Source organism: Sus scrofa, chromosome 10 (genome assembly GCF_000003025.6).
Source record: "Sus scrofa isolate TJ Tabasco breed Duroc chromosome 10, Sscrofa11.1, whole genome shotgun sequence".
Lineage (NCBI taxonomy): Eukaryota > Metazoa > Chordata > Mammalia > Artiodactyla > Suidae > Sus > Sus scrofa.
In genome coordinates this window covers 31,392,113-31,418,073 of record NC_010452.4, presented here as the reverse complement: position 1 = coordinate 31,418,073, position 25,961 = coordinate 31,392,113, and the positions used below count along the sequence as shown (strand labels likewise).

General features: G+C 42.6%; 1 protein-coding gene across 6 annotated transcripts in view; it reads right to left on the bottom strand.

The window, feature by feature from the left end:
* The window catches only part of FRMD3 (FERM domain containing 3), a 407,251-nt gene that overhangs the window by 330,276 nt on the left and 51,014 nt on the right, over positions 1–25,961 (bottom strand). Inside the window, exon 1 of one of the 6 annotated variants that reach the window (XM_021064661.1) lies at positions 951–1,610. The exons of 3 other annotated variants lie outside the window; for them this stretch is intronic. In XM_021064661.1, coding sequence (XP_020920320.1) covers positions 951–1,097 — 147 coding nt within the window. In that variant the 5' untranslated portion in view covers positions 1,098–1,610. Of the gene's footprint in view, positions 1–950; positions 1,611–25,961 lie in introns of those variants that run through there. 2 more of the 6 variants (XM_021064666.1, XM_021064668.1) reach the window with 2 other exon arrangements.

Genomic DNA, 25,961 nt, shown 5'->3' with positions numbered 1-25,961 from the left:
GCCCCGAGTGGGTCTTGGGAAAAGGCATGACATACATCTGCCTACAGATATAGGTGCTGAAAGTAACACACACACTGGTGCAGCTCACACTACTTCTCCTGTAAGCCCACTGACTGTTGCCTTTGCCCAAACAATTCTGGCCTTCTCCAACTTGGATGAGAGCAAAAGTCCACCAATATTCCAAAGAGCGCTTTTTTCTCCCCCGGGGACTCAGGTCTTGCAGTGTTCCCTCCCTGCCGGCCTCACAGCCCTTTTCCTTTCTCTGAAACACTCAAATTTCACAGGCTTCCTTTCGAGGTAGCTCCAGTCCGCCAAGCGCACGCCCCATCCCTGAAGGCTGGAGCCCCGGGTCTCCTGGCCTCTCTCACTCCTGGGAAACTTCACCGCCGCCCCACGCTGAGAAGCAAAGGCCACTGGTAGACGGGAGGCGGGGAACCGGAGCAGGTCCCTGGAACTGAGGGCATTTTCGGAGCCCAGGGGCCAGAGAAAGAAATGAGTGAATCCAGACTGGTGCATGCCTTCCCCACGTGGAGGAAGGGAGGAAGGAAGAGTGGGCGACATGCAGGTAACACTCCAGGCTTTCGGAACTCCTAATTCCTGACAAAGTAGGGAACCGAGGGGTTAGGATTCCCCAGGCGGTAGCCGCCCGGCGCACCCAGCCTAGGCGCGGCGAGCAGTGCACACAGCGTGCAAGCCAGAGAAAGCCCCCCCGGCCCACCCCGCCCGGGAGTGGATAACGTGCTGCTGGTGCCTGTGGGGGTACAATGCCCCATCCCTGGGTATGGTTCTCAGCCTTAGCGGGTGAAGGAAGCGAAATCTGGCTTTCTAGCAGGCTCCCGGGTGGGTTCCTCGCCCCTGAGAGCTCACGCCCACCTGCAGAGCCCCCCACCCCCCACCCCGCGCCCCGCCTCTAGCCCTGCGCCGGGCAAGTGGCCCCGCACCACCAGCACCTGGATGTGGCAGGAGATCTCCGAGTCGTCCAGCAGTCGGATGGTGCATTTCATCTCCTGGCTAAGCGATTTGATGCTGGAGCTCCGAAAGTGGATCATTTTCATGGTCCTCCTCCCTCTCGGCACACAGTGGCAGGAGGCGAACATGCACCGCGGCCGGAGGAAGCGAGCGGGAGGCTCGGGGCCGGTGCAGAGCTCGCCCGCGCGGACACACACACTCGAGCACACACCGTCCTGGACACCCGGGCGCGGCTCAGCCCCGGGACAGCAGAGGGGACCGGTGCCTGCGGCCACACATGCCGAACGGCCCGGGCGCGGCAGGCGGGTCCCTCCCTCCCTTGGCTCCCCTCCCTCCGCTCCCTCGCCTCCGCCTCGCCCGCTCCTTTCCCCGCCTCCGCCCCTCGAGCGCGCTCCTGCACCTCCCTCCTTTCTGGCTGGCTTGCCGAGGATGCCAGCAGCCTGTGACCCCCGGCGGGCGCGCGACGCACTCACTCCCACTCGCTAAGAGCCGTGGCGGCAGAAGGCGGAGGGACGGCTGTGGCTGGTGGCCGGACGCCCCGGCAGTGGCCTGTTCCGCCGCTGCCGCCTCTGCGTCAGGCTGGGCCCGGCAGCCTCCTCCCTCTCTGGCCGCGATCGCTCTGGCTCCTGGTCGCGCTCGTCCCTGCCCCGGCTCCCCCACGCGCCCAAAAGCGCCCTGCTCTGCTAGGCTCCGGGCACCAGGCGGCGGGCGGTGGGGCGGTGGCTGGGGATCGAGGGCGATCCTTACCTACACCCTCAGGGAGGATTCCACTGCTGGGGGGTGGAGTTGGGGGGGTATTGGACCACAGATGAACCCCGAGAGTGGTATAAGGCCCTGGCACGGTGACAAAAGCAATAATGCTAATAGTAACAATCTCTGATACTCGTGAGGGTTTTTGTAAGCCTTCATTTTATCTACTATTAAGTGAGAGTCAATCTTCCTCTCTAAGAAATTCAGAACCTTCCTTAAGCAAGTTCTTGATTATGTCTCCCAATATCTCACTAGGATCTTTGGTGGCAGAACCTTAGACCCCAACAAGAGAGTCCCTATCCGCCCCTTGTTCGCCGCCCCCCACGCAGGGACTTTCTTCTGCACCCCCTTGCCCAAGAATGAAGGTGTGATTGGTTTTAGGCAGTCTCTGGGTACTGGGGACCTGGGAATTCCATCTCCAGGATGTTGGGGTGCACATCTGTCTTTCCAAGGGTGTCTCAAGCCCCTGCATGGTGTACCCATAGGCCCAAGGGGTAGCTGCGGGGGCAGGTGGATGGAGGCTGGACGTAGAGGCCAGGACGTCCAGGAGGGGGAAGGGAAGGAGGGTCTCTGGCCCTGCCGCCCTTTCCTGAGCTGAGCTGGTCCTTAAGGAGTAGTTGTTAGAGGAAGGACTCGTTGCCCAATTGGTCAGCTCCTGCTACAGCTGCACAGTCTCCTCATCCAAAGGCAAGCCCTGGGCCCAGTCATTTTACCTAACCCAGATACACACTAAGGGGCCATATAAGCTACAGGACACCCCAGTGGGGTTGGCTAAGGCTTGAATGGAGCCAGCATTGTCTCAGACTCCTCCTTCTGTGTGCTTCCTCCTGTGTTGATCACTAATAAACGCCCAGGAGGCCAAATTCAGTCACAGCATTTGCTTCTGGAAACTTCAAACTGTCAAGATAGGATAGAGTATATTTTATTTAACAATCCATAGCTTGGTTATTGCTTGTTTATATATATATATGTCTCCCAATATCTCACTAGGATCTTTGATGGCAGAACCTTAGACCCCAACAAGAGAGTCCCTATCCGCCCTACATATTTAGGGCCGCAGATCTGGCACATGGAAGTTCCCAGAGTAGGGGTCAAATTGGAGCTGCAGCTGCTGGCCAAAGCCACAGCCACATCAGATCTGAGCCACATCTGTGACCTACACCACAGCTCACAGCAAGGCTGGATATTTAACCTGCTGCAAGGCCAGGGATCAAAGCTGCATCCTCATGGATCCTAGTCAGGTTCATTACCTCTGAGGGACGACAGGAACTCCATCTGTTGAGTTATTAACCTGCTGAGCAACAACAGGAACTCAGCTTGTTAATATTTAGATGAACGTACGTGGGCCTCCTCGTGTCTTCTTGCCCTGGGCTGGCGATTTTAGGGCAGGACCTGAGAGAAAGGTGAGTATGGAGGATGTGGGAGGACGTGGATTTCATATGTAGCCCAGCTACTGGCCAACTCTGGAAATCCTAGAAAAGTCTCTTCATTTCTTAACCTCAAAGGCAATCATATTCCTTTGTTCTGCCCATCTCACAGGCGGCTGAGGAGCCAGGATGAGACAAGGCCAGCAGAGGCAGGTTCCGGTCTGTACTCTCTAAAGGTCCATATATGTATGAGATGGTGATGTTATTAAGACTGTCCCACTGTAGTATGAAAACTGCACCTGGGTTGAATCATCTCTCCAAACCCAAAGAGCAGATCTAAGCCTACAAATGAAAGAAAAGTCACCACTCGGCACAACCCGAGCTTTTCTTTTAAGGCTACATACTTGTCCCTCCTTGTTATAGCAACCTTTTGGCTCCCAAAGAGTCATGCTCAATACCCCAAAATAGTTATCTCAAATTTCAAGGAGGCAGAATAAGGACAGTAGAGAAAGGGACAGAACAAAGATCACCCAAGGTGGGATTGCAAGCAATAGTATTTTGAGGAAATGAGAATCTGAGATTGGCTATCTGGTCTGGTTTTGGAAGGCTGAGATTCAGCAAGTATCATGTGGGTTCTGGAAGCCCTTGGAATACATGGGAAAACAGCTGGAGAAATTACTGCATATGGTCACCTGGAGTGAAGTACCCACTGAAGACAAGGCTTTGGGAAACCAAGTGGCCATGGTCATGGGAGTTCCCTTGTGGTTCAGCAGGTTAAGAATCCAGTGTTGTCAATGCAGCTCGGGTCGCTACCATTTCTGCCTGCCATAGACATGACCCCCAAAAAATTATCATGAAGAACAAGAGGAATTCAAAGAATGAACTCAAGAGATGAGCTTAAAATTAGAACACTTGAAGAAAAGCAATGACACACTCAGAGCTCTAAATTCTCAGCTCACAACTTTTAAAACAGCAGTATTGTTTCTATGACAGAGCTGAAAGAATTTTTCATTAATTGAACCACAAGGCTAAAAAGCAAACTCAAAATATTATCTACAAGTTGCCAAATTACAAAGTTAATTGAATGATCACACTTGAATGAGTGAGAGGTGGTTATCATCAGGAAAGAGTGGGAATCTGGGAGTAGAAATGAGACCGTAAAGGAGGATTTGGATAATTCCTGGAAACTCAAGCCCCCAAGTCCCTCTTGACAGCAGAAGCAAAGCCTCTTCAGAGTTCCCAATGTGGCTCATCGGGTTAAGAACCTGACTAGTATCCATGAAGATGCGGGTTCAGTCCCTGGCCTCATTCAGTGGGTTAAGGATCCTGGCATTGCCATGAGCTGTGGTGTAGTTTGCAGATGCAGCTCAGATCTGGCATTGCAGGGGCCGTGGTATAGGCAGGCAGCTGCAGCTTCAATTCAGCCTTTAGCCTGGGAACTTCCATATGCCACAGGTGCAGCCCTAAAAAGCAAAAAAAAAAGAAGCAAAGCCTCTTCCCTTATATAAGGGAGGCTGTCCCTTGCCATGTTTGAAGACCCTATTCTGACCTTACCTGAGGCTGTTACTTCAGAAAGGAAAGCCAATATCCTTGCCAGCCCTCACCCATTAGCTCTGACTATAAGCTCAGTCTTTTTTTTTTTTTTTTTTTTTTTTTTGTAATGGCTGCACCTGCAACATATGGACATTCCCTGGCCAGGGGTCTAATTAGAGCTGCAGCTGCCGGCCTGCACAGACACAGAAACACTGGATCTGAGCCGCATCTGCAACCTACATCAAAGCCTGCAGCAACACTGGATCCTTAACCCACTGAGCAAGGCCAGGGATCTAACCCACATCCTCGTGGAGACACTGTTGGGTCCTTAACCCACTGAGCCACAAGGGGAATTCCCAACACTCACTCTTAACACTTGAATCAGATCCAGGCACTCATGGAAAGCCAATTACAAAGTCAACTCCCAGGAAGAGAAAAATTTGCGAGGTTTTGTTCACTTAAATTGAAAAGTATGTATGTAAATAAACCTAAATTTGTTGATTATTGTGCACTCTCCAGTTACCTTGGTTTCAAAGTACCATCTAAATAAACAGACTGACTTCTGGACTCAGCTAAATGAAAAGGAGAAGGAGGAAATCCTCTGATATTTGTACAAGGAAAGATCCAAAGAATCAAGGAGAAGGAAATACTGAAGTGGATGTTCATATGTGGCCAGCTCACCTCTCTTGTAACCATGAGCCCAGAAGGGGCCTCCACCACGGCTTTCGGAGAATCACTGGTGAAGGAAGCACCACCATCTTTGATAAGTACCCAATGGCTGTTCTCTGTGACCAGGGGTGCAGTAAAAAACACTGCAGTTGAAAGGAGTGCCCCAATTTATTTTTATTTCATTTTATTTTCTTGCTTTTTAGGGCACACCCACGGCATGTGGAAGTTCCCGGGCTAGGGGTCAAATCAGAGCTACAGCTGCCAGCCTACACCACAGCCACAGTACACAGGATCTGAGCTGCATCTGTGACCTACACCAGAGCTCACGGCAACGCCAGATCCTTAATCCACTGAGTGAGGCCAGGGATCGAACCCACATCCTCACGGATCCTAGTCGGGTTTATTAACTGCTGCGCCACAAAAGGAACTCCCAAGCTCCCCAATTTAAATGAAGATGGTGGGCACCTGGATTAGCAGAGGAAAAATAGTGGTACTTACCTTTCAGTGTCCAGGACGGCATGGGGACAACTATGAGCAGTGGGATCTAAATGACTTCAGAGTGATGTAACCCACAGGGAATTTGCTGATCAATGAACATCCAACTAAGGTCCTATTTGATCTAGGTCTGGTAAACAAAAGCCAGGCTAAAACCCCACAACAAAAATTTCCAAGTCTGAACCTATCCCTACAGTCAACCAGAGACATCTGAGTAAAGGAAAGATGGATCCATCTGAGGAGTGACAGCACTGCCCACAGCAGCGAGAGCTGCCAAGATCCAGTTCTCAATAAAGAAGTGGTAGCAAGAGAGACTGTAGTGTCTCATGCTCAGTGGTTGTAGCTGTGGCTACTTATCAAAAAATTGCCAACCCATGGGTCATAGCACTTTGATGAGCCACAAATGGAAAACAGGTGGCCTGTGAGTTCCCTTCGTGGCTCAGTGATTAATGAACCTGACTAGAATCCATGAGGATGCGGGTTCGATCCCTGGCCCCGCTCAGAGGGATAAGGATCCAGAGTTAGCTGTGGTGTAGATCACAGACTTGGCTTGGATCCAGCCATTGCTATGGCTGTGGTGTAGGCCAGCAGCTGTAGCTCCGATTCAACCCCTAGCCTGGGAACTTCCATATGCTGAGGGTGAGGCCCTAAAGAGCAAAAAAAAAAAAAAAAAAAAAAAAAAAAAAAATAGGTGGCCTTGTCACAAAGGATTGACAGTTGTAAATATTGTGCATTGATTTTTAAAAAAGGTGTTTCAGCATTTTTACAGCCATGAAAAAGGATGATTAAAAAAAGAAATACTTGGGTGTCTAACAAAATATATACAAGTTCTATATTTTAAAAAAAACTCTGATGAGAGAAATCAAAGAACTAAATAAATGGAGAGATATTCCATGTTTGTGAATCTGACTCAAAATTTTTAGGATGTAAGTTCTTCTCAATCTGAGCAATGGATTCAATGCAATTCAAATCAATCCTAGCAAGTTATTTTGTGGATAAACTTTTGCTAAAGTTTACATGGCAAGGCAGAAGACCCAAAATAACCAACACAATACTGAAAAAAAAAGTTGGAGGACCTGACTTTATTTTTTTTTATGGCCACATCCACAGCATTTGGAAGTTTCCAGGTCAGGGATATAATCCAAGCTGCACCTGGGACCTCCAGATCCTTTAACCCACTGCTCCGGGCTGGGGATTGAACCCACACCTCCACAGGAGCCAAGCCACTGCAGTCAGATTCTTAACCCACTGCACCACAACAGGAACTCTAACACTACCTGACTTTAAAACAGTATAAAACTACAGTGATGAGGACAGTGTGGTACTATAAAAGAACAGACACAGAAATTAATGGAACAGAATAGACCCCCCAGAAATAGGCCCACAAAAATAGAATAAACAGATCTCTGACAAAGAAGCAAAATCAATCCAATGGAAAAATAATAGTTGTTGGGGTTTTTTTTTTAATTATCCTTTTTCTATGAGGTTGAACAACTTGAAATTCACATGCAAAAAAAAATTAATCTAGGTACTTTTCATAAAAATTAAGTCAAAATGGAGTTCCCGTCGTGGCTCATTGGTTAATGAATCTGACTAGGAACCATGAGGTTGCAGGTTTCATCCCTGGCCTTGCTCTGTGGGTTGGGGATCTGGCATTGCCGTGAGCTGTGGTATAGGTCACAGATGCGGCTTGGATCCCGCACTGCTGTGGCTGTGGCATGCATAGGCCAGCGGCTACAGCTCTGATTCAACCCCTAGCCTGGGAACCTCCATATGCCACAGGTGCAGCCTGACAAAAAGACAATAATAATAATAATAAGTCAAAATGGATCATACAGTTAAATGTAAAATGCAAAACTATAAAACTTATAGAAGATAATATAGGAGAAAATCTCGGTAACTTTCAGTTTAGCAATGACTTTTTAGATATCCAAAAGTATGAGTAAGTTAGACTTGATTAAAATTAAAAACTTCTGCTCTGCCAAAGGCCCTGTTAAGAGAATGATAAGAAAAACTACAAACTGAAAGATAATATTTGCAAAACACACATCAGACAAAGGACTTGTATCCAAAACATATAAACAACTCTTAAAATTCAAAATAATCCATAATTCAATTTAAAAACAGGCAAAAGATCTGAACTGACACTTTGCCAAAGAAGATATACAGAAGGCAAATAAACATATGAAAAGAGTCTCAACATATTTCATTAGATAATTACAAAATTGACCATATTGAGATAATAATACACACCTATTAGTAAAAACCCAAAACACTGACAATGCCAATTGCTGACAAGGACGCAGAACAGGAAGACCTCCCATTCATCATAGGTGGGAAGGTAAGTAAAATGGAATAGCCACTTTGGAATACAGTTTGGTAGTTTCTTACAAAGCTAAACAGGCTTACCATACAATCAAGCAATTGTGCTCCTAAGTATTAACCCAAATAAGATGAAAACTATGATGTCCACCAAAAAAAAAAAAAATCCTGCCCACAAATATTTATAGCAACTTTATTCATAACTGCCCCAAATTGAAAACATTCAAGATGTCCTTCAGTAGGTGAATGGATAAAAACTGCAGTACATTCATGCAATGGAATACCCTTCAGCAATAAAAATGCCTTTAAGAAATAAGCTATCAAGGAGTTCCCATTGTGGCTCAGTGGTAACGAACCCAACTAGTATCCATGAGGATGAGGGTTCGATCCCTGGCCTCACTCAGTAGGTTAAGGATCTGGCGTGGCCATGAGCTGTGGTGTAGGTCGCAGACATGGCTCGGATTCCATGTTGTTAGGACTGTGATGCAAGCCAGCAACTACAGCTCTGATTTGACCCCTAGCCTGGGAACTTCCGTATACCATGGGTGCAGCCATGAAAAGACAAAAAAGAGCTATCAAGTCACAAAAAGACATGGAGGAACCTCAAATGCATATTGCTCAGGGAAAGAAGCCAGTCTGAAAGGCTTCATACGACATGATTTCAACTATGAGACATTCTGGGAAAGGTCAGGATAATAATAACAGGGGAAAGCAAGAAAGTGGGGGTGGGAGGGGGCCATTAGGATATATAGGAATTCTTTGCACTTCCTGAACAATTTTTCTGTAAATGTAAAAATGCTCATGGAGTTCCCACTGTGGTGCAGCAGGTTAAGGATCCAGCATTGCCTCCATAGCAACTTGGGTCACTGCAGAGGCTCAGGTTTGATCCCTTGCCCAATGCTGTGGGTTAAAGGTTGGGCGTTGCTGCAGCTGTGGCATAGGTTGCAGCTGCAGCTTGGAATCAATCCATGGCCCAAACTTCCACATGCCAACGGTTCAGCCAAAGGAAAAAAAAAAAAAAATACTCTTAAAAAATTTAATGTATTTAAAAATAGATAAGTCTCCACCATGTGAGGACACAGGAAGAAGGCAGCCACCTGCAAGACAGGAAAAGAGGTCTCATCAGAACCAAAGTGGCCACCACCTAATCTTGGACTTCCCAAGCTCCAGAACCATGAGAAAATAAATTTCTGTTATGTAAAGCAACAACAACAAAAACTGATGACTGAAAATATTTGAGCACCATTTATATGGCTCCATCTATGAAATTAGTATTTCATATTTACTTGCATTTAGTAAATATTAATCAGAGGCATACAAAACCATACATTATTGATGTCGCCATAGAGCGCTCAGCAGTGGCAGCACCACAGAGCACCTGCCTGTTCCTTTGATTGCCCATTAGACCATCACAATTCATCAGATGGTTAATATAACTAATTTGATTTTGATCAGTGAGAGGCTTTACCTTTCAGATAAATATAAAATATTTAGTTTTCTTGTTAACTTTCACAATTTTTCTACTGATGTAAAATTACATTTGGTTTTTCACTGTTGATATTATTTAGTACTAAAAGACTGATTTTTATTCATTCTTTCTATTGTTGCTTTTGATGGCTGATTGGCTTCTGAAGTTTTCAGTGAGCCAAATTCAGGTTATTGCTGGAACTTTGTATTTTTAAAAAAGAAGAAGAAACATAATTTAATGAATTATACTCATTGAACATATCTTTACAATTTCAGGAGACTGATTTTTCAACATATTTTGCACTCTATCAGGGGAGTAATATTTCTATTTTGTGCATGTTTTTCATAGTTTTTATTTAAGTGAAAATTAAAGTTTCAATTTTTTTCATGTTGTTTACTGCACACTTCATTTCTTCGAACTTTGGAGGTTATTTAATTTCTTACAAAATCTACTATCTTAACCATTTTACTGCAGTATAGTTGATGTACAATATTATATGTTTCAGGTGTACAACATATTCATAATTTGTAAAGGTTATACTCCATTTAGAGTTATTATAAGATAGTGGCTACATTCCCCATGTTGTACCATATATACCTGGGGCTTATTTATTTTATACACAGTAGTTTGTATCTCTTAATCTCCTACCTCTATCTTTTCCCTCCCCCCTCCCCTCTCCCATTGGTAAGTTTGTTCTCTGTGAGTCTGTTATATTCACTAGTTTGCTATATTTTTTAGGGTCCACATATAAGCGATATCATATACTATTGGTCTTTCTCTTGATTCTTTTCACTTAGCATAATGCCCTCCACATCCATCCATGTTTTTGCAAATGGAAAAATTTCGTTATTTTTTTATGGGTTGAATTAGTACTCCATTGTGTACATATAACACATCTTCTTTATCTATTTTTCTATTGATGGATACTTAGGTTGGTTTCATATTTTGGCAACTATGAATAAATGCTGCTATGAACATTGACGTTCATGTATCTTTTCAAATTAGTGTTTTCCTTTTTTCTCAGATATATACCCAGGAGTAGAATTGCTGGATCATATGGTAGTTCTACTTTAGTTTTTTGAGAAATCTCCATACTGTGGCTGCACTAATTTACATTTCAACAACACTGTACAGAGGTTCTCTTTTCTCCATATTCTCAGCAACTTCTGTTATTTGTATTCTTTCTCAGGATAGTCATTCTGACATGTGTGAGGTGATATTCATTGTGGTTTTGATTTGCATTTCCCTGGTGATTAACAATGTTGAGCATCTTTTCATGTACTTGGTCATCTATATGTCTTCTTTAGAAAAATGTCTATTCAACTCTTCCATCCATTTTTTAATCAGGTTGCTTGTTTTTTTCTGAGGTTGAGTTATATGAGCTATTTAAATATTTTGGATATTAACTCCTATAAGTTATATCATTTGCAAATATTTTCTCCCATTCAGTAGATTGCCTTTTTGTTTTGTCCATGGTTTCCTTTGCTGTTCAAAAGCTACTAAGTTTAATTAGGTCCCATTTGTTTATTTTTGTTTTAATTTCCTTTGCTTCAGGAGACAAAAAAAAAAAAAATATTGGTAGGATTTATGTCAAAGAGTTTTCTACCTAGGTTTTCATCCAGGAGTTTTATGGTTTCCTGTCTTACATTTAAGTCTTTAATCCATTTTGAGTTTATTATTTGCATACAGTGTTAAGGGAATTTCTAATTTCATTCCTTTCCATGTAGCTGTCCACTTTTCCAACACCATTTATTGAAGAGACTGTCTTTTCCCCACTGTATATTCTTGCCTCCTTTGTAGATTAGTTGACCATAAGTGCATGGGTTTATTTCTGGGCTTACTATTCTATTCCATTGATATTTGTGTCTGTTTTTGTGTCAGTACCATATTTTTATGATTACTGCAGCTTTGTGGTACAGTCTGAAGTCAGGAAGCCTGATTCCTCCAGCTCCTTTTTTCTTTCTCAAGCCTTTGGCTATTCTGGAGTCTTTTGTGTTTCCATACAAATTTAAATTGTTTTTGGTTCTAGTTCTGTGAAAAATGCCATTTGGTGATTTAACAGGGATTACACCAAGTCTGTAGATTGCTTTGGGTAGTATAGTCATTTTGACAATATTGATTCTTCCAATCCAAGAGCATAGTAGATCTTTCCATCTGTTTGTGTCATCTTTGATTTCTAACATCAGAATCTTATAGTTTTCTGAATAGAGGTTCTTTACTTCTTTGTGTAGGTTTATTCCCAGGTATTTTATTCTTTTCAATGTGATGGTAAATGAGATTGTTTCCTTAATTTTTCTTTCTGATAGTTTGTTGTTAGTGCATAGAAATACAACAGATTTCTGTATATTAATTTTGTATTCTACAACTTTACTGACTTCATTGATGAGCTGTAGTAGTTTTTTGGTGGCATCTTTAGGATTTTTCCATGTATAGTATCATGTCATCTGCAAACAGGGAAAGTTTTACTTATTTTCCAATTTAGGTTCCTTTTATTTCTTTTTCTTATCTAATTGCTGTGGCTATGAGTTCTAGCACTATGTGGACTACAAGTAGTGAGACTGGGCATTCTTGTCTTATTCCTGATCTTAAAGGAAATACTTTCAGTCTTTCACCGTTGAGTGTGACTTAGCTGTGGGCTTATCATATATGGCCTTATTATGTTGAGGTATCTTCCCTCTACACCCACTTTCTGGAGAGTTTTTATCATAAATTGATATTGAATTTCATCAAAAGCTTTTTCTGCATCTATTGAGATACTCATATGATTTCTGTCCTTTATTTTATGAGTGTGGCATGTCACATTAGAAGTATTTTTTATAATTATGGAGTCAAACATCAAACCCAGAAGCAACAAAGCAAAATGTTAATGAATATGTTTTCTTTATTTCAGCATATTTTGTAGTTTTCATTGTACAAATCTTTTGCCTCATTGCTTAATTTCAAAGGGTTTTTTTCTTGTTTGCTTGTTTGTTTTGTCTTTTCTAGGGCCGCATCCATGGCACATGGAAGTTCCCAAGCTAGGGGTCTAATTGGAGCTGTAGCCACCGGCCTACACCAGAGCCACAGCAACTCAGGATCCGAGGCATGTCTGCAACCTACACCACAGCTCCTGACAATGCTGGATCCTTAACCCACTGAGCGAGGCCAGGGATTAAAACCCTCAACCTCATGGTTCCTAGTCGGATTCATTAACCACTGAGCCATGATGGGAACTCCAGTATTTTCTTCTTTGATGCTTTATAAATGGACTTGTTTTGTCCTTTCCATTTCAACTTGTTCATTTTTGTGTACAGATATGCAACTAATTTTTGGATGTTGACTGTATCCTGCTACTTTGCCTAATTCATTTATTATGTCTACCAAGTGTTTTGTGGGATTGGGGGGTTTCTACATATAAGATATTATCTGAAAACAGAGATAAAGTTACTTCTTCCTTTCTAATGTGGATGCATTTATTTATTTTTCTCATCTAACAGCTCTGGTTAGAACTTCCACTACTACATTAAATATAAGTGGCAAGAATGGGCATTCTTGCCTTGCTCCTGATCTTAGAGGAAAAGCTTTCAGTTTTTCACCATTGAGTATGATGTCTGCTAGGGGTTTTCATATATGGCTTTTATCATGTTGAGGTAATTTCCTACTATTACTAGTTTCTTGAGTTTTTCTTTTTTTTCATGAAATCTTTGTTGAACTTTGTCAGATGCTCTTTTTGTATCCACTGAGATGATCATGTGGTTATTTTATTTTCTTTTGTTAATTTGGTATATTATATTGATCGCTTTTCATATGTTGAACCATCCCTGCATTACAGGAACAAATCCCACTTAGTCATGGTATATCATCCTTTTAATATACTGCTGAGTTCAGTTTAATATTTCATTGTGGATTTTTTGTCTTTTAATTTTTTTATTATAGTTGATTTACAATGTCATTATGTATTCTTGCATCAATGTTTATAAGGGATATTGGCTTGTAGTTTTCTTTTCATGTAGTGATTTTGTTTAGGGTATCAGGATAATTCTGGCCTCATAGTTGTTAGTAAGTGTTTACTGCTCTTTAACTTTTGGAAAAGTCTGAGAAGGACTAGTATTAGTTCTTTAAATGTTTGATAGAATTTGCCAGAGAAGCCATCAGTCTCAGGCTTTTTATCAGATTTTTGATAACTGATTCAATCTCTTTCCTATTTATAGGTCTATTCAGATTTTCTATTTGTGTGTGTGTGGTGTGTGTGATTCAGCCCTGGCAGATTTTGTATTTCTAGGGACTTGTCCATTTCATCTAGATTATCCAATTTTTTGGAGTACAACTATTCAAAGTATCCTACTATAATTCCTCTTATTTGTAGAATTGGTAGTAATATCCTTACTTTCATTTCTGATTTTAGTAATGAGTCTTTTTTCTTAGTCCATCTAGCTAAAGGCTTGTCAATTTTGTTGATATTTGTAAAGAATCAACTTTCAGTTTCTCTGATTTTTTCTATTATTTTTGACTTTTTATTTAATTTACCTCTGCTCTAATCTTTATTATTTTCTTTTTTGTGCTAGCTTTGGGCTTAGTTGCTTGTTTTTTTCAATCCCTTAATCTGTAAAGTTAGTTTGTTGACTTCAGCTTTTTCTTTTTATTATAAGCATTTAAAATGTAAATTTCCCTCTTAGCACAGCTTTCACTGTGTTCCATAAGTTTTAATATGCCGTGTTTTCATTTCCATCCATCTCTAAGTATTTTCTAATTTCTTCTCTGATCCTCTACTTGTTTAAGAGTGTGTCATTTAATTTTCACAATTTTGTGAATTTCTAAAATTCATTTCTCATTTCCTTTGGTGTATATTCTATAGCTATTTTCTTTGTTGCTATCATGGGGATTACACTGAACGCCCTAAATTTGAAAAACTCTAATTTGAATTTATACCAGCTTCACTTCAATAGCATTCAAAAACTTTGCTCCTTTATAGTTCTGTCCCAACCCCTTTTAATTGTTGATGTCACAACATTGTATCTTTATGCAGTGTGCCCAAAACCATAAACTAATAATTCTTTTCAAAGCATTAGTCTCTTAAATTACGTAGAAAACTAAATTTGTATTACAAACTAATAATAGACTAATATTTTTAATATATGGATCTTAGTTCATCTTGCTTGATCTTCTTGAATATTTATACTCATACCTTTCATAAAATTTGGGAGTTTTTTGGCTATTGTTTCTTCAAATATTCTCACTGCTCCTTTTTTGCTTCTCCTTCTGGAACTCCCACTATGCTTATGTTGCTACGCTTGATGGTGTCCAACAGGTCCCTTAGGCTCTGTTGCTTTTCTTCAACCTAGATAATTTCTATGTCTCAGCCTAGATAATTTCCCTTGCCCTAAGTTTACTTATTCTTCTGCCTGCTCAAATCTGCCTTTGAATTCCTCTAGTAAATTTTTCATTTCACTTATTGTAATTTTCAGCTTTTACTTTGGGGTTTAGGGGAGTTATTTTGTTTGCTTGAGGTTTTCTATCTCTTCATTGATATTTCTATTTTGTTCATACATGGTTTTCTCGACTTATTCCACATCTTCCTTTAGTCCTCTGGGCATCTTTAAGACAGCTGCTTTAAAGTCCTTGCCTGGTGGATCTGCCATCAGGTCTTTTTCAGAGACATTTTCCATTGATTTTTTTTTTTCCTTTTAAAGGACCATATTTTCCTGTTTCTTTGTAGGCCTTGTGAATTTTTTTGAAAACTGAGCTTTAAATCTAATAATGTGGTAACTCTGGAAACAGATTCTCCTCCTGCCCATGAAGGCTGGGGTTTTGTTATTATTTTTGTGTATTACGTCTTTGGTTTTTGTTTCTGATTGTTGTAGGTGATCTCTGTTCAAAGGATGAGCCTGCAGTGAAAATGTAAGGTTTCCTCAGATCTTTTCTGAGCCTGAAACTCTCCCTGGACATGCACAGTCACTTTCTAATTTTCCCTATATGTATAATGTGATTGTTTTTTAATGTCCTAGTCTTTAATAACGAAAGAGGGAGAGGGTGTCAGCCTTTTAAATCTCCTGGAAGTCATTTCCGCTGGAGGGGGAGAGACTTGCAAGAACTAAGGGGGTCACAACAACAATGACCACCCTCCTCTTTGGTTTGTGCTTCTATGATCAGAAGCATCAATCAGCAATCAGAGCATAGGTCCCTAGCATTTGGAAGACAAGGTCCTTATTGCCCATCCTGGCACCTGCAAGCTGTGTGCACGCTGCTCCAAGAATGGGTGCAGGGCTTCTGCCATTGGCCTGAAGAGTATGGAATGGGTAATTGTTACCATACTAAGAGCTGTAATTGACTGAAATTAACCACAATTTACATTTTACTGCTAAAGCTTCCCCTGGAAGTTGCAAGCCTTCAATAGATTTCTGAGTTCTAAAATAGTTAAATCAGACAAATTCTGCCAATGCAATTATTGCCTTGGTCGGTAGACAGATTACTGGTGCTTGATACTCCACCTTCCTAAAATCCTCCCAACATAATTTGTTTTAAAACATTCTAAAAAATGAAGATGACCTAGAAGAATATTGACCAAAAGATTTTCTGAAACCATAAAGGTCTTTAGTTCCACTGAATGTTTTATATTTAAATATTTATTTTTACACACATTTAATTATGGAAAATTTTTATTTATTTTTGTCTTTTTTTTTTCCCATTAGGTTAGCACCCACAGCATATGGAAATTCCCGGTCTAGGGGTCGAATCAGATCTGTAGCCATTGGCCTGTGCCACAGCCACAGCAACATCAGATCTGAGCCTCGTCTGCGACCTACACCACAGCTCAGAGCATTGCCAGATCATTAACCCACTGAGTGAAGCCAAAGATCGAACCTACATCCTCATGGATGCTAGTCAGATTCGTTTCCACTAAGCCACTATAGGAACTCTTAATTATGGAAAAATTTTTAATAAAAGCTATTAGAGGAGTTCCTGTCGTGGCGCAGTGGTTAACGAATATGACTAGGAACCATGAGGTTGTGGGTTCGATCCCTGCCCTTGCTCAGTGGGTTAACCGGCGTTGCCGTGAGCTGTGGTGTAGATTGCAGATGTGGCTCGGATCCCGAGTTGCTGTGGCTCTGGCGTAGGTCGGTGGCTATAGCTCCAATTCGACCCCTAGCCTGGGAACCTCCATTTGCCGTGGCAGCGGCCCAAGAAATAGCAAAAAAAAAAAAAAAAAAAAAAAAGCTATTAGACTGAGTTCCTGGTGTGCCTCAGCAATAACAAACCCAACTAGTATCCATGAGGATGCAGGTTCAATCCCTGGCCTTGCTCAGTGGGTTAAGGATCCAGCATTACCATGAGCTGCAGTGTAGGTCACAGACATGGCTTGGATCGTGCATTGCTGTAGCTGTGGTGTAGGCCAGCAGCTGCAACTCCAATTCAACCCCTAGCCTAGGGACTTACATATGCCACAGGTGCGGCCCTAAAAAGCAAAATAAATACATAAATAAATAAATGCCATTAGATTCATAAGGTAAACACAGCAGTACACAAGGATTATGAGTCATACATTAGGAATTTATAAGGAATGTCTCAAATTTGGATTTGTCTGCCCTGTTAAGTCTTCTCTTCCTCAGCTTAGATGTCATATCTGCAGTTAGCAAATAAAGCAGTGGCCCCATGTGAACTACCACCTCAGGCCAATTCCTATGCATTAAACAGAAAAAGACGCAATCACTTCTAAGTATCTGAATACTCAAAAATAAGGGATAAAGTTCTTTCGTGCAATTGCTACCAACATCAGAATGCATGTAACAGTCATATAATTAATAGCTAAAGCTAAAATGCTTCACATAAAGGCAGAATTGTTCTTCTTACCTGCCTGCATGGAAACTATCCATGACCTAATTGGGACCACCACAATGAAAGGAAACAGAAAAAAGAGGCAGCCCATCAGATGATAGTATTAGCAGACACACAGAGGACATTTCATCTAATGAAGAAACCATACTAATTCATACATTTATCAATTGACCGATGTAACTACAGATATGAGTGTGTCAATTAATAGCACTAATTAGAAGACCCAAAAAGAAATGCTTGGAGGAACACTATTTGTCCCACAAAATGCCAAATCACTGCAGATGGATTATTTGAGATAATAAATGAAGATTTCTTTAACATGAAATATGATGGAAATGCTTGGAGGAACACTATTTGTCCCACAAAATGCCAAATCACTGCAGATGGATTATTTGAGATAATAAATGAAGATTTCTTTAACATGAAATATGATGGAAACATTGCAAGTGTTTGTGTACTCCTGATTTTGCTGCAATGTCAAAAAGATGTAAAAGCCCTCTACAGCATGAATTTTAACTGAAATCATGAGTTTCAAGTAACACATGTTGTTTTATTCAGAGGGAGGCTCGCATATGTAAATGTTTTTCTATAGCTCTGAGTTGCACAGTGAAGGATGAAACCAAAATGAGGAATTCTAACAAAATGCAAGTTCCTAGAGTCCATCTGGTTTCAGCTTTCGGTGAAGCAGAGGATCAGGATCACACTTTTTCATACCAAAGTGTATTGGCATTCAAAGCAAGAGTTGTCGAGGAAGTTCCCATGGTGGCTCAGCAGTGATGAGCCCAACTAGTATCCAAGAGGATGCAGGTTCGATCCCTGGCCTCGCTCAGTGGGTTAAGGATCTGGCATTGCGATAAGCTGTGGTGTAGGTCACAGATGCGGCTCGGATCTGGCGTTGCTGTGGCTGTGGTGCAGGCCAGCAGCTGTAGCTTGATTTGATCCCAAGCCTGGGAAATTCACGTGCCATGGGTGCAGCCCTAAAAAAAGAAAAAAAAGAAAAAAAAGCAAGCAAGAGTTGTCAAGAATGCATGAGTTGAAATGAGGATTTTTTTATAAGTGAATCTCACCTTGCAGATTTGTCAAAAGATATTCCTGGCTTAAATAAAATAGCTTACTTACTATTTTTGTTTACCTGAAGTGAAATTGATGCTGCAAATTTTTTTAATTAAAAAATGTGTAAAGTGTGTGTGAACAAGGATTATGGATTCAAAGCAAAATGCCAGCTTGGTAAAGTGAGGTTAAAATGGTTTTAAGTATGACACGTGGCTGATATTATTTGTGAATTATCAAGATTAGCATGTTGACATCAATATGCACTGGAAGAAAGCTTCAACTCCATTTTGGGGCTTTTGGGGTTTTTTTGGGGGGGAGTTGGTTTTTGTTGTTGTTCTTGTTCTTTTTAGGCTGCACTTGCAGCTTGTGGAAGTTCCCAGGCTATGGATTGAATCAGAGCTGCAGCATCCTCATGGATACTAGTCGGGTTCATTACCACTGAGCCACAAAGGGAACCCCTCACTCCATTCTGAAATTCTCTGTTAGACAAAGTTTTATTGTACTAGGTTTAACCATATGAAATTGCCATTTTTGCAGGTCAAGAATGACATAATCCTGGCAATTTCACATGGCACAATCTATTGTTAAAAATCTATCACTGCTATCACAAGAAATCTCCACAGGATTTGAAAGACTCCCTTTCCAGTATAAAATTTGATATCTAAAAGCAGTTATGTATCAAATTATGTGTTTTATATAGATATATTTTCATTTGTGAATTATACCTCAATAAAATAAGTTTACAGACACAAACTCGTTGCTCATAAAAAATTGAAAACATTTAGAAGTTTAATGCTTATTCAGTAGTTAATGTTTTCCCTAGTATTTTATGTTTTATCTATCTTATTATAAGTATATACTGAATTTTTCCATCAAGTTCCATACAGATGGCCCCAAATTCTTCCTAGTTCATGCCAGTGTTGCTATACAAATCCTATGAACGCCAAGAAATGAAAAAAGTAGGCAGAGAGTTCTAGCTATCTATCAAAATACACTCAGTTGAATTTCTGTTCTTGGTTATTCATGCGCTCCCTGTATTAGAATTACACACCCACACCTTTGCCATATGAGCCTGCAGCATCTCACAAAAGAGTAGGCAGAATATTTTTCCTGCGCTATTGATGGTAAGCTGGGTCATGTGATTTTTTTTTGACCAATGGAATGTGAGTAAAAGTGACAATGTGGCACTTCCTTTTTTTTTTTTTTCCTAAGGGCTGAACTTGCAGCATATGGAAGTTCCTGGGCTAGGAATCAGAGCTGCAGCTGTGGCCTACACCACAGTCGCAGCAACACCAGATCCAAGCCATGTCTGCCACCTACACCCTAGCTTAACCCACTGATTGAGGCCAGGGATTGACTCACATCCTCATGGATATTACTCAGGCTCTTAACCTGCTAAGTCACAATGGGAACTCCCAATGTGGCACTTCTGGGCTGTCTCCAGGGGCATCAAGCATTTCGGCTCACTCTTGTATGCTTCTATCATGAGAATAACATACCCCTAAAAAGACACTTCCCTTTCTGCCTGGGCAACAAAACAAATATATGTGGAACAGGCCTGAACCCAACACACAGCCTGGCACTGCACCCAGCCAACCTGTAGCCTTAATCACAGGCTTCCAGACCAGCCGAGCTTGGGTCAATTGAACAGTAGCCAAAGAGCCAATTTGGGAGAGTGAGAATAAATGCTTGTGGTTTAAAAACCACCAAGTTCCGAAGGTGTTTGTTACATAGCATTATTGCTATGATAGCTGACTAATACACATACTAATAGTCCTTAGCTGGATACATGGCTACCTCACTACATTGTATGTCCCTTGCAGTTAAGTATAGGCAGGTGATCCACTTCTTCCCAATAAAATATAAGCAGGCAGATGTGCTATATCCGGACAAGATTCTGAAAGTGCTCCCTCTTCTCTCTTCCCAATGGCGAGGACTCAGATAAAGAAGCCACTCAGCTTTGATAACCCACATGATGACAATTCCTTAAGGGATAATAGGACAACGACTGGGAAATAATCTGGGTTCCTGGATGACCACCAACCTAAACCACTCTTCTTCGAACTGTTAGATGAAAGAGAAGGAAGTTCCATACTCTTTCAACCACTATACACTGAGCATCTTTGTTACAGCCACTTACTTTTATACTTACTAATGAAGTGGGGAGATCCTGCCTTCTCTGAGAAGTTCTGATGTGTTACTCCTTAAAATTTAGCCCCCAAGTCTGCTTCTCTATCCCATTTCCCCCTCCCCAATGATTTTGTGAGCTACCCAATAACCTTTTCTTCCCTCTTTTTCCCTTTTAGGGTCACAGCCTCTGCATATGGAAGTTCCCAGGCTAGGGGCTGAATCGGAGCTGCAGCTGCCAGCCTATGCCACAACCATAACAACGCTGGATCCAAGCCACATCTGCAACCTATGCCACAGCTTGTGGCAGCACTGGATCCCTAACCCACTGAGCGAGGCCAGGGATTGAACCTGCATCCTCACAGAGATTACACTGGGTTCCTTAACCTGCTGAGCCACAATGGGAACTCCCTCCAATAACATTTTAATACTTACTTTCTGGCTAATCAGTCAGTTTCCAAACATTGCTTGTGACACAGCAAGCAAACAGAAAGCACCAAGGGAGACAAACTCACTGTGAACCTTGCCTGTCAAGTTCGTCAGAAAAAGCTAGTAACATCCATCATGGTCAACTGGCTATTGAACTTCTTCACATAAGGCCTTCTAGACCTAGCTGAACCTCCCTTCCTCACCCTCTCATTCAACCCTGTCTAATCCCTTTAGTACTTCATTCATTCAAAAAACTTTTTCTTAGTAGTTACTATGTGTCAGGCACCAGGCTACAAAGACAAATAAGTTTATCAGTCAGAATTTACTAGGTTACAATGCAGTAACAAGTGACCCCAAAATCTCAATGGCTTTATTTTTTTTTAATTTTTATTTTATTTTTTATTTTTAGGGCCGCACACACTGTATATGGATATTCCCAGGCTAAGGGTTGAATAGGAGCTGCAGCCCCTGGCCTATGCCACAGCCAGAGCAACACAGGATCTGAGCCACATCTACGACCTAGATCACAGCTCACAACACCGGATCCTTATGCCACTGAGCAAAGCTAGGGATTAAACCCGCAAGCTCATGGTTCCTAGTCAGATTCTCTCCACTGCACCACAATGGGAACTCCTCAATGGCTTTAAACAACAATTTATTTCTTGCTTATTCTGCATGACCATCACATGTCAGCTCCACTCCAAGACCCAGGCTGAGTGAACAATCTAGAATATTGGCAAGTCATCCTGGCAAAGAGCAAAAGGAAAGAATATGACAGATTACATGTTGGCTGTTAAAGCTTCTGAATCAAAATGATATGTATGTCATTTATTCAGCCAAGTAAGTCCCAGGGCCAAGCCTGATGGTAACAGGGAGAAGCAGCATAACAACAGTAGGGAAGTATAACCCTCACCACAGAGAAGAGCAGTATCATAGGAGTTCCCTGGTGGCTCAGCAGGTTAAGGATCCATTGTTGTCACTGGGGTGGTTCAGATCACTGCTGTGGTATGGATTCAACCCTTGGCCCCGGAATTTCCACATGCCTTGGACATGGACAAAAAAGAGAGAGAGAGAGAGAAAAGCAGTGTATTTTTGCAGAAAAGAACACAGTCTACTACAAAGAAAAGCCCCAGCTACCTTCTCTTCCTTGGCAGGAAGCTACCTCACTTCTACGGTCTCTTACACGTCTCCATCTGTACTCACCATGCTGTATCACAATTTATTGTAGATGTGTCCATCCCATCTCCAGTATCGTGAGCTTCATCAGTCAGAACTCAGATCTTATGCATCATCCCAGCCTCACACACTGCCTGGTACCAGGTAACTATGATTTATTTGGAGAATAAAGGAGTGAATGGAAGCCAGAGCCCCTGGTCTAGAGAAGCTTTGAGATATGCCATCGAGCCCTCACGGGACAATCTGACTCAATATTTAGGAAGCACTCATGACATGACCATGGCTTCTTCAATTCAACAGACTTCTTTGCCCACAGGACAAAAGAGCATCTATAAACTGAGATGAGAGTGGGTACGTAATTAGCATTTATGATGAGTAGGTTCTGAGACACAGCATCCTTTACTACTTTAATTCAGTGTCAATCATTGAAGGAAGCTTGGGGAAAGGGAGGATGAAACAGCATTATCTGTGGCAAAGGCAGAGACCTGAGAAGCTGATGACAAAGCAGGCCACCGCAGTGACCTCACTGGCAGAGGCTGCCCACAAGCAGCTGGGAGGCGCTCACCCCAGCATCAGCAAGCTACACTCTGGGGAAAGGATCTGAAAGCTTAACAAAAACCACATCCCTGGGCAAACCACCACAGGGCATTCAAAGCTGGGCTCGAGGTGACTCCAACCCGAAATACAGGATCATAAGATGCCACTGTCAGAATAGCTGGAGCTCAGTTCTTTGCTAAATATTAGCCCCCTTTTCCACCACACTTGACTCCGAATGACCTTTAGACATTTCCAAAGGTTGAAACCAATCCTTCAGGTCAAAAATGTGCTTTCCCTGAACCACAGGCTCTATGAAAGAAAGATTTTACCTTCTGGGGGGAGAGATGGGGGAAGGAGAAAAGATATCAGTGTAAAACTTGCAATAATTGGAGTTCCCATTGGGGTTCAGTGGGTTAAGAACCCAACTAGTATCCATGAGAATGTGGGTTCAATCCCCAGCCCCACTCAGTGGGTTAAGGATCTGGCATTACCGTGAGCTGCAATGTAGGTCGCAGATGCAGTTCTGTTCTGGCATGGCTGTGTCTGTGGCTCCAATTCAACCCCTAGCCTGGGAACTTCCATATGCCACAGGTGTGGTCCTTAAAAAAAAAAAAAAAAAAAAAAAACCTTGCAGTTATAATAGAATTATAGAATGTCAAATTAGCAGAAACTTCGAAACCAATCACTTATACCCCTTCGTGTTGGAGCTCTGAGACGGACGTTCCTCGAGGACAGAGCTATGTCTGTGTGTATATCCAGCACCCAGCAGAGAGCTTCACCTATAAGCAATGCTTAGTAAATGCTGAATAAGAAAGAGGTACAGAGTCAGTAAAGAATTGCTAAATAAAAAATGTAATTGTAATGTATACATGTAAGGGTAACTTGATCCCCTTGCTGCACAGTGGGAAAATAAAATAAAATAAAATAATTGCTAAATAAAATTTTTTGAATGGGAGGGTGAATGGATGAATGCATGCATTACAATGTGGAAACTGAGATTCAGTGAAATGCAGTTTTGTGCCCAAGATTACATGGTGACAAAGAAGCAGAGAAGAGGATAACTTACTTTAACAGTCAGTCTTACGCAGAAAAGTTCCTCAGGGGTCAGAGAAGGGAGGGGCACCAGACCACAGTATATCCTGTCAACTTCTCAGAAACCCCGGCACTAGAATCCATCAGGGGAGGGCCCTGAGTCAGGCCGAAGCCAGATGAAGCAAAGCCTGGAAGGACTGCCCCCAAACAAGTGATTTAAACTACCTCCAAAGCATGGGTGGCTCTCTTCCTCTCTTGTGCTTTTTCTGTCTCTCTCTCTCTCTCTGTCTCTCCATCTTCACTCCCGCCCCCCCACCCCCAGAGCCTGCCTGTGTTTTCTCCACACTTATCTTCTCTTTCTTCTCTCTTAACATGTATTTGCCTCACTTAAAAAAAAAAAAAATAGGAGTTCCCACTATGAATCCGACTAGGAATCATAAGGAATCATAAGGTTGCAGGTTCAATCCCTGGCCTTGCTCAGTTGGTTAAGGATCCGGCATTGCCGTGAGCTGTGGTGTAGATCACAGACGTGGCTTGGATCTGGGGTTGTTGTGCCTTGTGGTGTAGGCCAGCAGCTGTAGCTCCAATTCGACCCCTATCCTGGGAACCTCCATATGCCTTGGGTATGGCTCTAAATATATATATATATAGCTGTGATTAAAAGCCAGACTCTTTTATGCTGTGACAAGGCTGTCTTAACCACTGTGCCAGCTCAAGGCCTTCCCAAGTTGTTCCCCCATCTCCACTTCCCAGGAGAATTTGGGCAACTGACCCTTTACCCCACCCTCACCTGCTGGGTGTCTAAGACCCCAGGCCACTTCCTTTGGGTCTATAGGTGTCCTGAGAGAGTGCAAGGTCAGGGGGGCTGTCCTTACAATGGGACAATACTGCTGCACAGCCTCTAAGTGCTGGTGGCCACAGAAGTAAAGGTTTCATAGATCCCAATATAGAGCTGGGGGATCCAGCCCCTGGCTCTGAGGATGAATGATGTTCACCCAAGGGCAAGCATTGACTTGGTTCCCAGATGGCCCCTGGGTGCCCAAACCAAGGCCACAGGGCCGTTCCTGGTAGCCCTGAGAGAAACTGCCTCCCTCTGGCTCCACTGACCACCTGCTTTCTTAGCCCCCACCTATCCCAGCTTGGCTACGAGGGGGGCGCTCCTTAGCTTCCCAACTCTATGCCCCAGTCCACCCCAGGTCACACAGGGCGTGGACTTTAAAAATGCAAAGCCAAGAAGAAGTCGTCTTTTCTCTGCTTTCTGCTAAAGAGGGACAAAGCAACAAATGATGGGACCTGGGACTGGGGACTAGTCAACAGCTCAAACATTACCCTGCCTCAAAGTGGAAGGGGAGGCGGTTTCCGAGCACTTTCACTGGCATTTCACTGGACCAAGAATATTCAAACAATACCGTGTTTGCTGTATACATTCTGCCGTGTTTATTTAAAATTAGTAACCTGGTGGTATTCCTACTTTCCAATGGCAAATCAGTGTGTCCCCTTCTGATGGAACTTCATCACTGTGGACCCTTCCTTAGTTTTTACCAGTGTTAAATTTGTCATCACGATAGTTAAAGGCCATTGCCAGTGAGAAGGGAATGCTCAGGCCTCGGTCCCATCTATCCCTTCAGGGGTCTCAAGGTTGAGTCTCTGTCTGAGTCAGCCCTCAAGCTGCTGGAAGTACAGCGGTTGCATCAGCAGTGGAGACCATGATTACAGGTTTGCTGGACTTACCTCCTGAGAACATTGGCAATTCACCTAATAAAAAAAAAAAAAATCGGGGAGTTCCCATCATGGGAAATGAATCTGACTAGGAACCATGAGGTTGTGGGTTGGATCTCTGGCCTCGCTCAGTGGATTAAGGATCTAGCATTGCTGTGAGCTGTGGTGTAGGCTCGGATCTGGCATTGCTGTGGTTGTGGTGTAGCCTGGCATCTATAGCTCCGATTTGACCCCTAGCCTGGGAACCTCCATATGCCACACCTGAGGCCCTTAAAAAAAATAAATAAATATATATATACAAACCAGCTAATATCCATGAGGACGCAGGTTCGATCCCTGGTCTCGCTCAGTGGGTTAAGGATCCAGCATTGCCGTGAGCTATGGTGGAGGTTGCAGATGCAGCTGAGATCTGGGGTTGCTGTGGCTGTGGTGTAGCCAGCAACTGCAGCTCCAATTTGACCCTAGCCTGGTAACTTCCATATGCCACAGGTGTGGCCCTAAAA